Source organism: Ruditapes philippinarum, unplaced genomic scaffold, assembly GCF_026571515.1.
Source record: "Ruditapes philippinarum isolate M1 unplaced genomic scaffold, ASM2657151v2 ctg9938_1_1_1_1, whole genome shotgun sequence".
Lineage (NCBI taxonomy): Eukaryota > Metazoa > Mollusca > Bivalvia > Venerida > Veneridae > Ruditapes > Ruditapes philippinarum.
The window spans coordinates 18,698-34,244 of record NW_026857319.1 but is presented as its reverse complement, the minus strand read 5'-3'; the positions used below and the strand labels follow the sequence as shown (position 1 = coordinate 34,244).

Below are 15,547 nucleotides of genomic sequence, written 5' to 3'. Positions count from 1 at the left end.
TTTTAATATGTTTAATTTTCAGCACCTTTTAAAATGAAAAAAAAACACGGAAAATAATTGTTGTTGGGCTCTGATAATTGCGACAATTACTAAAATTAGAAGTTTGTCCATCATAACTTTCATAAGGGAAAGTTTGCATGTCCCGTGAAATGCATGAATAAAATTCTATTCCCTGGATAGGCTTTAATTACGGCTAATTGATTGTGTTTTATGTTCGATACTCATCTACTGTTTTAAAAAAATTATAGAATTGTTTTTGCTTTTAAATTCACTGTTTTTTTATGAATTATTTAATCATAAATATAACTGCATGTACGTTGTATAATGCGTCATGCAACTTTGACACTTTTTTCAAGATTACAATGCTTGCATTACCTTCATTATCAATTTTTTTTTTAACAAAATGGCAGAGGATCTTTATTTAAGTGAACATACTAGGACAAATGGCTTAATGCGGGTACTTGTTATAAATTCAGGTGAGGAAGCTATCCAGCTAGCTTACGGAACGTCGGTGGTTCTACTCAGGTGCCCGTTCGTGCCTGAAATAATGCACGGAAGGGCACCTGAGGTCTTCCTCCACCAGTAACGCTGGAACGTCGCGATATGACCTATACTGTGTCGATGTGACGTAAAACCCAAAAACAAACAAAAACTTGTTATAAATCCTTGTTGAAAGACACAAAAATAACACATGTATGCATTTTCGATTTTCATATAATTTTGAAAAGTGTCGTACAGCTAGCCAATACAGTGCATCCTGGATAGTCATATGTGACTCACGTCTCGCTAGAACTTTTGGCTTTGAAAGATTAAGAGTTAAGAATATTTAGTCTTTTTTTTTCTTTTTGAATAACAAAAGAAAAACCCGAATTCAAGCAAACCAACTTTGTGAATTCAAATCATTGACTATTTTATTAATGGTATTTTTTTCAGTTGGAGAAATGTGTACAAATTCAGACTATATATCGATGTTTAAGAAACAAATAATATCAATTTCATACTGATGAATGTTTTGTTTCATCTTTCTCTAGAGGTTAGACTGCTGTCTTCAAATGAAAGCCATCAATGCATAATTTACAGATACATTGAAGGCTAAACAGAAATCTGTAAATTCATTTTTATATAGCCTAGACAGACTGAACTTTTCTTTCAAATACGAATATTTTTTCCCGGTTCAGGCAGGTCAAGGGTTTACCGTTACCCTAAAATAGATTAGCATTCAACTTGAACAATGCATAATTGTTTTGTAATCAACAGGTGCCCAGCAGTTTGGTGGTGGTGGACCACCAGGTCAAGAACAAGCATGGGGAAACCAGTTTCCTGGGCAACAAATATTCAACGATCCAATGGCAAATATGGCTATGCAATACGGAACTTCTTTAGCTGGCCAGGGCAAAGATATTGTTAATAAAAATGTGAGTAAATTTGATTTTATTGAAGCAAAAAACTTTGAATGAAATAATCTTACAGAGTTTAATTTACATGAAAATGTGCTAAAATCCTGAAATTCTTAATACTTAAGTTAACTTATATATAAAAGTGTTATTTGTTAACTGTCCCATCAAACTAATTTTTAGACATAAAATTGGAAAGTCATTCCCAAATTAAGGTTGCTGAAGTCAAACCACCTGCCTCTCATGTGAGGAAGCTATCCAGCTACATTTGTAGCTTGTGGAACATCTGTGGTTCTACTTGGGTGTCTGAAATAATGCATGGATCCCTCCACCAGTAAAGCTTGAATTATCTGTTCTAAAGACCTTTTTTACAGAGCAATGTAAAACCCATTCAAGAAAAAAAATTGATTTCTTTTGAAAATATCATGCCTACTTAATGGTAAAAATGTGTTTTTCTTTTTATTTCAGTTAGAAAAATATGTGTCAACATCAAAATTAAAATACTATTTTGCAGTAGATACGTCTTATGTTGGAAAGAAACTTTTAATGCTTCTCTTTCCCTATTCTCATACAGTAAGTATTACTCTCTTTAATTATTAATGCACTTTAACAATCTTCCAGTCTGGACAAAAGCATCCATCAATTTTCAAACTATATACTGACTAAATAGTGAACAATACAGACCATGGTCAGATGACACAGCTGGCTAATCTTGGTCTCCATTTGTCACATGGGGGCAGACTCAGTTGATACTAGCAGGCTTAAGGTTAAACAAATACCTTTTTCATACAATATATATTTCTTTTTAAGTTTTGTAAGTACTTATGATTTGGAAAGGAAATACAGGTAGGGTTTTGATTGGACCTATTCATTTGGAATCTGTCTAAGTGGTTGAAACTCGGCTGTATGTAATATTATTGCAACTACCTTTTTGAGATGAAAAAAAAAATCTAAAAGACATGTGTAATATTTGATATGTGAAGTCTTTTAAGTATGTTAACAATAATATTAAATATATATGTGTGGAGTTTATACAAGTATATGTAATATTGTCATCATCAAAATAGGATTGACGCTAATAAGGAATGTTGTCAAATTTTGTGAATGCTGTAGAAAAAAAACTTGTATGTGTCAGATTAATCAGGGCATTTCAGTGGCATGCCGCTAGATGAGCCAAAATATTTCAAGAAAACCATACTTGAGAGAAATGTAAAAGATTTTAAGAAAATTAGAAAGATTCAAAATTCAAGTAATAATTTACATACATGTACATGTTATGTGCGATTACTCAGACAGATTCTGCCGTATTTATTGCCACATTTCTACTCCATAACTTACATAGTACGGCAATTTTTTGCATATTTTGACCTCTTTATGTAAATTTACATGGCTAGTAAATGACATAAATTTGCAATGTGTTAACTATTTCTTTGCATATTACAGAATGTGTTACTGTTGAATACATTTTCAAAATTTTCATAAAATCTGGAGGCATCCTACTTAAACAGTCTTCAGAATGTTGTGTCTAAATTCACAGATTCATGACTTGATTATTCTCATTCAATTATTTGTTTGCTTTTTTGTTAGTCATAATTGAGTATTTTACTGGTATATTCCTTATAATATAATCCATAAGACTGACATGTGAAAAATATTTGAGATTATCCGAAATGACTGTTCAGAGCCATAAGCTATACTGCAAAATCATTATTATTCGTTGAGCACTTATTTTGATGGTTTTCATTGATATATTCCACGGATATATGATCCAAATAATTATATTTAGTCTACTGTAAATCAATACTTTTTATGCAATAATAGAAAATCCAGGAATTTAAAGACCCATGAAAATGTACTTTTTGACAAAACCACAAAATTTAATTCCCACAAAATTAAGTGAATTAACAGTAATTGATTCTTATAACCCAGCTGTCACAATAACAGATATACACCATTCTGTCACATGTATTTAGTGTACAAAATTTCTATTAAGATTATCTGATACAGCTCTACAAATTGTGGATAAAATGAGTTGAACAAAGAAAAATATGTAGCCTTACCCTGATTTAAAATGTTGAGTGTTTAAAATTTTTCATCTTTTAATTTCGAGCTGACCATTATTACTTTAAGGGGTTATACAGTAGCTTTATGCACTTTCCTTACTGTGTTTTTTTTAACAACTAGATTGCAACATTCACCCTGAGCTGATGTCAAACATACATTTTAATACCTAAAACTCATTATTATTTGTAAGGCCCTTATTTTAAATGGATAGGACCGACAGAATTTTATTTTGTTTGCTGTATGATTATTATTTTGTATTACATTATTTGTATATAACTTTTTTTTACAAAAAAAACCCAGACAATCCTTAAATTTAAAAACCCATGAAAAATGTCCTTTTTGACTCAAAACCTTGAAATAACATGCCCACAAAATTTAGTGAATCTAAAGTACTCATTTACTTTCTTGTTTCAAGATAATGATCACAGTGCTTTTTAGCTCGACTATTCGAAGAATATGAGAGCTATTGTAGTCGCCCCAGCGTCGGCGTCAGCGTCCGCGTCGGCGTCTGCGTTGGTTAAAGTTTTTTGTAAAGTCAAATATCTCAATTATTACTTGAGATATTCAATTGAAACTTACAATACTTATTTATAGTAACAAGGTACATCAGATTGACAAGTTGGATAACTCTGCCTACAATATTGACAGAATTATGCCCCTTTTTAACTTAGAAATTTTGGTTAAAGTTTTGTGTTAAGTCAAATATCTCAATTATTGCTCGAGATATTCAAATGAAACTTACAATACTTATTTATAGTAATAAGGTACATCAGATTGACAAGTTGGATAACTCTGCCTACAATATTGACAGAATAATGTTCCTTTTTAACTTAGAAATTTTGGTTAAAGTTTTTTGTAAAGTCAAATATCTCAATTATTGCTTGAGATATTCAAATGAAACTTACAATACTTATTTATAGTAACAATGTACATCAGATTGACAAGTTGGATAACTCTGCCTACAATAATGACAGAATTATGCCCCTTTGGAACTTAGAAATATTTTGGTTAAAGTTTTTTTGTAAAGTCATTTAATATCTCAATTATTGCTTGAGATATTCACTTGAAATTTAAAATACTTTTTATATAGTAACAATTTTACATATCTCAATAACTATTAAAGATATTTATTTAAAACTTCACATTTAGGGTCATAATTGTAGGTCACTGACAAAGATCCATAATTCTATCTTGCATTTAGGCTGATTTTTCTCCCCTTTTTCAACTTAGAAATTCATGGTAAAGTTTTGCTTCTAAGCTGTTATCTCAATAACTACTGAAGGGTTTGTGCCTTTTTTGGGACAATTTTATGCATTCATAATAATAAAGCAGTGATTTACTTGATAAAACATCTTAATAACAAGCCTTTGTACCTTTTCTGTCAAATTTATGCATTCATAGGTAATTAGTATTATTATACTCAATAAAAAACACCCTTGTGACATTACTTTCCGAATAGTCAAGCCAATACTGTATAATTAGACTCTCTCTAAGGCCTATAACATGAATTTATAATAAAAAAAAATAGCCCTTTTGTGAACTTAAAAAATTTAACATTATTAAGGCTCTTTTACTATCAAGCACTTAGAATAGTCGAGCGTGCTGTCCTACCGACAGCTCTTGTTGTTGTTATTGTTGCTTTTTTTTTCATTTAAAAAGACCATATTTTCATCAGAAATAATAAATTACTACAAAAATATTTATTATGAAAATTAAGAAACAATTTATGTATCCCCGACAGTGATTTTATCACTAAATAAAATCATTGTTTGGAGTTTGGGTGCGAGGAATTATATCATGAGGGCGTAGCCAGAGCGATATAGTGTTGTGCATCCTAACGAGAAACAGTAATATTATCAAGCAATAAAATCAGTGCTTGAGATATATTATTTCAATTCTAAGGCAATAAAAATAAAGAAATAATTGCTGCCGTACCTGATATCAGCTAAATTGTGCCTGATTTGTTTCCGTACTTACAATGTATTTTCCACCGCATCACATTTTTAGTAGATATGTCACATGCCTAAATATAGATCCTCAACAGTAATTTTAATGCATATTTACAACACTTTTAGTTTTTTTATTTTCAACAGGAACAAATGCGGGTCAGGTTAAAATATGTAATACTACATTTATATATTCTTATTTTCAGAATTGGTCTATAAAGTTTGACCAGGATCAACCAGTGGCACCAAGATTTGACGAGAATGCACCAGATTTATATATCCCAGGTAAATTATGACTGTGATATATTAAGCCATATAATGAGATATAATACCTGCACCATGCTAAATTTATATAATAGATTTATCCTGCTTTGATTTTGTCACAATCCAATGTTTGTTGGTATATGTTATTGGGTCTGTTATTTTCATCTCTACCATTGAATGTGTTAAAGTTCTTCAAGTTTAATAACCTTTTATTGTAGAAATAAACACATAGTAACGGTAATGTGTTTCACAATTTTACAAACATAATCACTTAGTGTACATATATGTACAAAAGGATTTGGTCAAAAGTATGTTATATGAGAATGTAATCATGGTCCCACCTCGTAAAAGTTCTTAAGCTTTTATAAAGAAAAAGTTGTGTCTTAAGTTAGCCTTATTGCAATGCTTTTCCGCTTAAAAATTTGTATCATTGGCCAATATCGTTGAAAATCGGTCATTTCTGGAACGTTGTTTTTCACAACCTTCTGTGTTCAATAATTTTTAGCTCAACTATACGAAAAGTATATGGAGAGCTGTCCTACTCGCCCCGGCGTCCGCGTCCAGATTTCAGATTAAAGTTTTGGTGCAGTAAAATATTTTTCATTATAACATTGTCATTTCTTAAGGTATCAACTTCAAACTTCAAATATATGTTCCTTATCATCAACCATATCTTATGTGACAAGGTTCATAACTCTAGCACTAATACTATCAGATTTATCTCCCCTTGATCTTAGAATTTTCCTTAAAAAATACTATTTTTTACTGTTTCTTCTTTATTTCCTAAGGGATCAACCTCATACTTGAAATATATGTACCTTATCATCATCCACATCTTATGTGACAAGGTTCATAACTCTAGCACCAATATTTTCAGATTTATCTCCCCTTGAACTTAGAATTTTCCTTAAAAAATGCTATTTTTTACTGTTACTTCTTTATTTCTTAAGGGATCAACCTCATACTTCAACTATATGTACCTTATCATCATACCCATCTTATGTGAACAGGTTCATAACTCTAGCACCAATATTTTCAGATTTTATCTCCCCTTGAACTTAGAATTTTCCTTGAAAAATATTATTTTTTACTGTTACTTATTTATTTCTAAGGGATCAACTTCATACTTCAAATATATGTACCTTATCATCATCCACATCTTATGTGACAAGGTTCGTAACTGTAGCGAATTATCTCCCTATAAACTTAGATTTTTTCACTAGAAAAATGTTATTTTTTACTATAACTTTTTCAGTTTTACAGGTATCTACCTCAAACTTCAAATACTTATTCCTTATCATCAATTACATTTTATGTGACAGTGTTCATAACTCTTGAAGCAATATTTACAGATTTATCTCTCTTTGAACTTAGGATTTTCTTTAAGAAACTTCTTTACCTTTTAAGGTATCTACTTCAAACTTCAAATATATATTTCTTATCATTACACACATGTTGTGTGACAAAGTTCATAACTCTAGCGTGACTATTTTTAGAATTATTCCTCTTGATCTTGGAATTTATGTTAACAAATGTAATTTTTTTACTGTAACTTAATACATAATTATACATAATTGATTTTTCTTTCATAGTATTGTCCTCCTTACTGCGTCCAGTATTTTATTAGTAGAGCTTCGCTGTCTCCTGTGACAGCTCTTGTTTAACCGTTTATAATCAGAATTTAGTACATAGTACAGTCATGGATCTCAAATTTTCCATGGCACACGTATAAAAAGGATTTGTATTTTAAGGTCTTATTTTGAAGTTACAGTAAAAATGGCAGTTTCTTTTCAAGACATTGATTAGATTGCTGCTTTTATACCCAAACAGTGCAATACTTTAAAGGATGTGCAAGGCATGTTTTAGTAAATTTAATGCAACTATAAAAAAAGATGTGATGATTAAAAAATAAAGTTTTCCACATTTGTTATATATAAATATTTCAGTTTGGTTTATTCGGTATATGAGGAATTGAAGGGATTCAGCTTGATTTGTATTGCCATGTGATTTTTCCTTTACATTATGTAATTTTTCTATAATATGCCTTTCTTACTTCAGTAATGGCGTTTGTTACATATGTTTTAGTCTCTGGAATAGTATTAGGAACACAAGAAAGGTGAGTAACTTATCTACACTGAATCAATCCAATACAAGATATTTTGTGTTCAAACTTTTACATTTTTATTACCCCAGTTATTATATTATTACCCTTCTGAATTTCTTATATGGACTTGCTACGCTGTCCTTTCTGTGGTGATTTAGGTGAAAATTAAAAGTTGGTCACCATCAGTAAAGAGCTTGGTCATATTTGGTCTTACTGCAGGTATGTGCAGGATGGCCTGGCTCTATACTGGTGGGTAAGAGGAATCTCTGTACTTTTCAGCTGTATAAGGGGTAATGAAGAAGAAAAGTAACGCCCACAATAATGCTGTAATTCATTCTATATGCACAGGACTATTTATTGATGTTTTTTATTTGTAGGTTTACACCGGAACAACTAGGTTTACAGGCCAGTACAGCTTTAGTTTGGATTATAATTGAACTTGTTGCTGTTATGCTGAGTTTATACATAATGAATCTATCAACGGAACTCAAATACATGGATATTCTGTCATACACTGGGTACAAATTTGTTGGGTAAGTTGTAACAACTTTAACATTGATGTACTACATAAGTTTTCAGCTAAGGTTTTGTTAATGAATCTTAACTTGATCAGTATTGAATTTTGAACTGTCCATTTAAATTTTTATGGATTGAAAGGGTATTATAAAATTTATCAACAGTAAAATTATATTAGTTTCATTATTATATGGTTGATTCCGGAAAAAGTTGTAACATAGAATGTCTCTGTTATTTAACATACATAAATATACATGTAGTTTGTAAACAGAATAAAATGTTCCGGAACAAAATATTATTTGCTATTTTAAGTAGGATTTTATCCGTTTAGCAATGATTTTGTGCATGCGTCATTTGTTTTTTAAGGCAATTATCTACATGTTTTATTTGATACAAGCATTTTGGAAGTATTATTTTTTAAAATTCAAACAATAATTTTTGAAGCAGATATATAGCTTTATACACTTAAAGTCAAATTGTGTCGATAATATTTAAGAATAAGAAAGTTTTTTTCGGCTTTTGTGGACACATGATTAAATTTTTTAGACTTATATGTAAGTTTGTAATGTACATGATGAAGTTATCTAGGCAGCTTACAAAAGGACGGTGTATGTACTTGGATATGATTTTATGGTACAGGAGGGCATTGTAGCTGATTTTGCTGTACCTGTATACTCCTGGTATTGACAAGTTGTATAGCTGCTTTCACTTTAAAGGTGTACCACCAGTAAAATTGATATTTTGTGTTATTACTGATAACTTGCTTAACTGACTAGTCGATCATGTACAGTCAACTGTTATGTTTAAATTATGGTTTGTACGTCTTTTTTTCTAGGATGATTTTCAGTTTATTAGGAGGAATGTTGTTTCAGTCAACAGGCTACTATGGGGTTCTAGCTTGGTTCAGTATTGCTATTGTTTTCTTTTTGGTAAGTTAATTCTCATTTTCTATGCTTGAATTTTTTTTTAAAACTATCAGTTTTAATGTACTAAAAACTTGCTGTAATCTCAACTGTTTGTATGATACATGTATACTGATGACTTATTGCTGTCATAGACTGGCTTTATCAAGTGACGGCTGCTTACTTCTAACATGTTTGAACTGTAGTAAATCTTAAGCTATTTCCTGGATTCCATCATTACTGTAAGGGGAATTTACAGATTGACCTTGTTAAAACAAAAAGGCTACCTTGGCTGAGAGGTTGCAGTTTCTGTCTGCTAATCATTTGCCCCACTCTGCTCTGTGTTTGATCTGAACAGAAAGTTTTCTTGTAAGGAAACTATCCAGGAAGCTCACAGACAATCTACAATCGTACTGAGGTGTCTCATTATACCAAGCATACTGAGTTGCCTTGTTGTACCTGAAATAATATATGTTGGGCACCTTGGGTCTCCCTCCACCAATAAAGCTAGAATATGATCATCACATTGTGTAGTGACTTAAAACCAAATATTTGTCCGTACAATAACCAATTATTTCATGCATTGTATTTTCCAGGTACGTACATTAAAAAGTCAGATAATGCCGAGGTCAGAGACCGAAGGTTACACGGGATCAGGGACCAAAAGGAGTTTATATCTAATACTGTCTATATCTTTCGCTCAGCCAGTACTGATGTGGTGGCTGACTAGACATATTGTGTTTGCCAAATAGTGACATTGACTTCATGCATAGCTGAAATGAAATGTGCTCATGTTAAGAAGAAAAAAAAACACAAGTGTTTGTGTGTACTCTTGAAACCATTGTGGAGGCAGGGGAAAATTTTGAATTTAAAACAAATATTGAATATAAACTCACTATTGGAACCATCTTTTATCTCAAAGAAGTGGGATCTTAATTGATAATTTTCTACTGAAGTTAAGGCGATTTATTTATATTATATGAAGATCATATGAAAATTGTTATTAATGTGATAAAGAGACCAGTCAAAAGTCCAAGAATTCTGATTGGTTTGTTAAAATCTCAGATTTGAATTTGACCAATAAGATTGTTGCATTTGGAGACTGGTTTACAATTTCTAGGGAAGAGTGTGACCTGTTAATATGAGCATGCCATAACAAAATATTCACAGAGTGCTTGAAAATAATAATATTTTGAATATTATTGAAGAATGAATTATTGAAGGTTTGCTACTGAAATGTGCGTTTGATTTCAAGAATAGACAGATGTTGTGAGCTTTGACTAATTGTGAAAATTTTATGTAGGTAAATCTTGTCCAAAGTGAGAATGTATTATTCATGGGTATGTTATAATTATTAAGCACCAAATGATATAAAATTGTCAGTATTTACTGTAAAAAACCTCTCTCTCTATTTTCCGTAACACATATGCTGTGATACTCCCGCAAAGTTTTTGCAAAAAAAATGGAAGATATAACTTGCATTAGTTATCTTATAATTGATGAGGTCCGGAAAGAAACTGGTTAAAGGTATTGGTGTAAATTAATATATTTTTAACTCATTTATAGATTACATGACATCAAATTTTTGTATACCTTGTAGCTATAATATTCTTTATTTAATTCATAACTTTGTCATTTCGACTAGAATTGTGGCTTAAGTGAAAAACTTATAAAACTTGAGGTGATCAATTATATTGATATCTATTGGTATATTTTTTTTTTTTTATCTTTTCACTTTCATACATTCACTGCTGAGATGTTTATGGAGAACTACAGTAAAAGCTTAATCTCACTTCTGTATACTAGTGATAAGTTCTTGAATTGTTGCTGCCAAAATTCCAAAACTATTATTAATGATGATATATATAACTTACTAAGACAATTAAAATTATATCCATTATTGTCTTAAAATTCATCACTTCAGTGCAGTGATGGTTTATCTCCTTTTAAATCTGATAGGAGTTAAACTGTTACTGCACTAAGGTGAGGAAATATCGAGATCCTTATGTTTAAATCTATAGTGTTGCCATATCTGCATGATCTGTGTTAAAATATATGAGCCGCGCCATGACAAAACCAACATAATGGGTTTGCAACCAGCATAGATCCAGACCAGCCTGCGCATCCGCGCAGTCTGCTATTAGCTATACGTTTCTCTACTTGTACATGTTGTAAAAGAGTTGCTAAGCGAACAGCATGGATCCTGATCAGACTGCGCGGATGCGCAGGCTGGTCTGGATCCATGCTGGTCGCAAACCCACTATGTTGGTTTTGGCGTGACGCGGCTCATATATATTTTTTATTGTTCTTTTTAAAGTGACATTATGCCTATCCAAGGATATATAGTGACTGAACAGGTGGAAGTCAAACTAAGTTTTTATTTTGCCATAAATACTTGCAGTTTAAAATTTACTTCCGAAAAAACGATAACTCACTTGGCTTAAGGATATTTCTTTAAATATCCATCAGAACTCAACTGTAACATTCAGCTCATAAAAAGAGGGGCAGTTTTTTTAATATTTAGGCAGTTTTTAAATAATATCTTATCCTAAATATTTCTTATTATCAGTTATATGTCAATCGCCATTAAAATAAGCTTTTGTCACTTTAAAAGTTAATATGTACATGTATTGTAAGCAACATGTATATTCATGTATGCTTTTCTTATTTGGTGCAACTTTATATTGACAAAATGAATTAATGTGTTAAAGTGATTCATTGAAAGCAGTTTTGTTCAACATCAATTGAGCCGTGTCACGACAAAACCAACATAGTGTGTTTGCGACCAGCATTCTGTTCGCTTACCAACGCTATTACAAGTAGAGAAACTGATAGCGAACAGCATGGATCCTGATCAGACTGTGCGGATGCGCAGGCTGGTCTGGATCCATGCTGGTCGCAAACCCATTATGTTGGTTTTGTCATGGCACGGCTCAATTACATTTTACATAAGTCACAGTTTATGGTACAGGGTATTTTTCCTTCTTTACATTAAGGAAGTACAGTGTTTCAATAGGTTATTTACTGTACTGTAAACTTATTATTTTTGTAAGAATTGAAAATGTTCCCCCAACAGCCTCTTCTATCTCTCTATACTTTTTGTGTGGCTATAGCAAACAAAAGAAAGTGATCAGAAAATATACCACTCACTTTTTAGCAAACTTAAAGATGAATTATGGTCACATTTGATATTAGAAAGTATTGTTAATTGCGACACAGTCTGTTTGTAAATATTAAAATGAATATATTTTGAGTTCACGCACACTTCACATACTTATTTCATAGCATAAAAGGATGACAGAATTATGGCCCCTTAAACTTTAAACTTAAGGTTCAACATTATCCAGGCTCTTGTTTTACTATCAAGCACTTATATTAGTCGAGCACGTTGTCCTACCAACAGCATTTGTTATTATTAGCTGTTTGTTTGTCAGTTGGGGAAACAAAGAAGTTAAAAAATTTTATTATTTTACTGTTTCATGAATTTTTGCTAGATTGTTTCAGTTTATGCAAACATGTTAAATTTTATTTTCTGACCTGGGCCCTTACTGAATACTGACTTAACCAGACATTTATTCAAATATTTACTGAATCGAACACTTACTGAATCAGACACTTTCTGAACTGAACACTTAGTGGACTAGGCACTCAACAAACACTAATGATTCAGATGCAAACAATATAGTACATATAGCTTTATTTTAGCAATCATTTTATATCATATTTGAAATTCTGAACCCGGAAGTTAGAAACATTTTTTGTTTTTGTGTTTTTTTTGTATGTGTTTTCTGTCTTATAAAATATTTTGGTTTGCAATTAGAAGATTAGTAGTTTGAATGTATCATATTTATTGCTTGCTAGTGGATTGACCATTAAGAGTTAAATATTTATGTTAAACATGGTAAAAACTAAGTGAACAAGAAATGTTTAATGCATGGCCTATATCATATCATTAAACAATTATTATCAGGATTTTTTTTTGTTTTCCAACTTTGACCCTTGTATTAACAAACCTTAACTTGGAATCTGTTTTGTGAAAACCAAAGATAATGTGTTAAGTTTATACACAATCAAATTTCTCTATAAAAACTAGTCACTAATATTAGATAAAGTTTGTTAGAATTAGAATTTGATTTATACTAATTTTAGTTGGCTCAAACAGTTTTATGTATAGGTTAAAGTTTATAAGTACATATTTACAAAATTAAATTGGTCAGCACGGCCGCGCACCGCGCAACCAGTTTAAATTTGTAAATGTGTACTAATAAATTTTAACTGCCTTGGTGTTTTAAATTATTTTTATAAACAGTTGATTGACTAGACTGATTACTGTTTGCCAATTTACCAAAGTAAATATGTGACAATTCATTTGAAATACTTCAATCCTATTGGACAGAAAATAATTTCAAACACTAATTTCAGTTAAAGTAGCTTTTTAATGTATTGATACTTGATATAATATAGTATTGTAAATTTCAATATTTTAAGCTCACCTGAGAATGTTGTTATATTAAAAAATAAACTTACACATTTAAAATCTTGTCAAAAATCAGGTGTACATAGAAAAGACTTTATTTGCCTTGGCTGTAATATGAGTAAAGAAAATTAAGTTTTTTCTATAAATACAGGATTTATTTTAATCAAATGGTATGAAAATAAATATTTCATGAGTGGTTGTAGGCACGAGTGAAATATGATAATTTTCATACCACAAGATAAAATAGATCGCGTTTTTATAGAAAAATCTTGAATTTTCTGTTTATTATATACATTTTTCTCTTTTTTTTTAACATGATAATTTGAAAGACATCCTCTTAAATTTTGTGTATTGGCTGAATTTAGAAGAAAGTAGTCCAGCAAGATACGAGTGAAAATACAGAAAATATGTTGCAGTGAAAAATAAATTTTAATAGTGAAAATACAGAAAATGAAAATACGCATTTAATTTCATCAGCCTTTGTCAATATTTCATTTATAGGTGTATAATAAATACATTTGTAACTCATTATACAAAGATTACACCTTCTAACTTTGTTTATATGTGATGTCACTGGAAGCACTCCGAGATTATTTTGAATAATCAACCAGGTGCTCTGATTTCCACTACTTTTGTAATAGTCTTGTTCTGCTATGGTGTAAGATTATGGTCATTTGTTAGTTTGATGAATTTCAAGATTAATGTAATGTATATTGGTCAGCCATTAGCTAGAGCCTTGTCGGACTGCAAGGCTTTACACACTTGCCATACTGTGTAATGTTAACATACTAGGGTATGTTACCCCTTAACATTAACAAACATTTGCTGCTGTATAGAGTTATGGCAGCTTGGACATCCATAGAGATTGACCAGGCTCTATACTGTTGACTGATGATTTTTAAATTTCCATCCTGATGACCCCAAATCTGAAAATTGACAGTTCCAGAAACTAAATTTGGAAAAGTCCATTTAAGAAATTCAGGAAGTTCCGGATTTATAGATGTAGACGAGTTATCTCTATTATCATTCTCACAGCTAGCAGAGTTAATGAAATTGATGTTGTGAATGAAATGTTTGCATGATGAAAAGCTTTTTAAGTATAATGGCAAAATAATTTGTATGTTTTATAAAAAGTATTATATGCATGCCTATGAAATGATGTAAATAATTCTTACATGACCATGTTTAAATCATATTAAACATTTTGTGCCTCTAACATAATGATATACATTTCCTTCAAGAAATAAAAAAAAAAAACATGATTTTTTTTTTATCATTTTCTCCCTCATCAAGAAGGTATGAAATTGATACCTTTTTAGTAGAACACGATAGAAGACTTAATAAAATGAGAGAAAAAAACTTGTTATAAGTAAAAAAACAAAGCTTGCTAATATGTAAAAACGAAATGTGTTAATGAATGCTCTCACAGCCGATCAAATCAACTAAATCAAGCAACACGAAGCGATTGGGTACAGGCCTAGTTTGGTCTGCATGACTGATCGGGGGTGGTTGGAGTTGTCTACATTGCTCGGCATAGCTGGGGCTTCCTACCCGAATGGTTTTGGAGTTCTCAAAAAAAAATCGAGTATCGATCGAGAAGATAAACGGTCGAGAAGCGATCGTATACAGATCGAGTAGAAGATCTAGTTAATCGAGAATCAATCGTGTTACGATCTAGTTTGGGCGGCGAGTATCGACCGAGAAGATAAACGGTCGAGAAGCGATCGTATACACATCGGGTAGAAGATCTAGTTACATGTTACGATCTAGTTTGGGCGGGTATACATCTTTTACTGGATCTGTACACGATCATCTCGACTTCTACTCGAGCATTATCCGGTTGTTATCCGATCAACTCGACCTCAGTTCCGTCGACTGTC

At 31.3% G+C, this 15,547-nt stretch overlaps 1 protein-coding gene across 1 annotated transcript; it reads left to right on the top strand.

Annotated features, from left to right (window-relative positions):
• The first annotated feature begins 403 nt into the window (after positions 1-403).
• Positions 404-14,929, top strand: LOC132749372 (protein YIF1B-like). The gene is made up of 8 exons (XM_060739102.1): positions 404-476; positions 1,258-1,415; positions 1,863-1,967; positions 5,611-5,689; positions 7,727-7,784; positions 8,150-8,305; positions 9,124-9,217; positions 9,787-14,929. The coding sequence occupies exons 1-8, from the start codon at positions 404-406 to the stop codon at positions 9,940-9,942; spliced, it is 879 nt and encodes a 292-aa protein (XP_060595085.1). The 3' UTR covers positions 9,943-14,929.
• Positions 14,930-15,547: the final 618 nt, after the last annotated feature.

Excerpts from the sequence above, each read along its gene's own strand:
- LOC132749372 (XM_060739102.1), top strand. The coding sequence starts at position 404 with ATGGCAGAGGATCTTTATTTAAGTGAACATACTAGGACAAATGGCTTA. Across the intron at positions 5,690-7,726 it reads ACCAGATTTATATATCCCAG|TAATGGCGTTTGTTACATAT; the intron begins GTAAATTATGAC and ends TTCTTACTTCAG. Across the intron at positions 7,785-8,149 it reads GTATTAGGAACACAAGAAAG|GTTTACACCGGAACAACTAG; the intron begins GTGAGTAACTTA and ends TTTTATTTGTAG.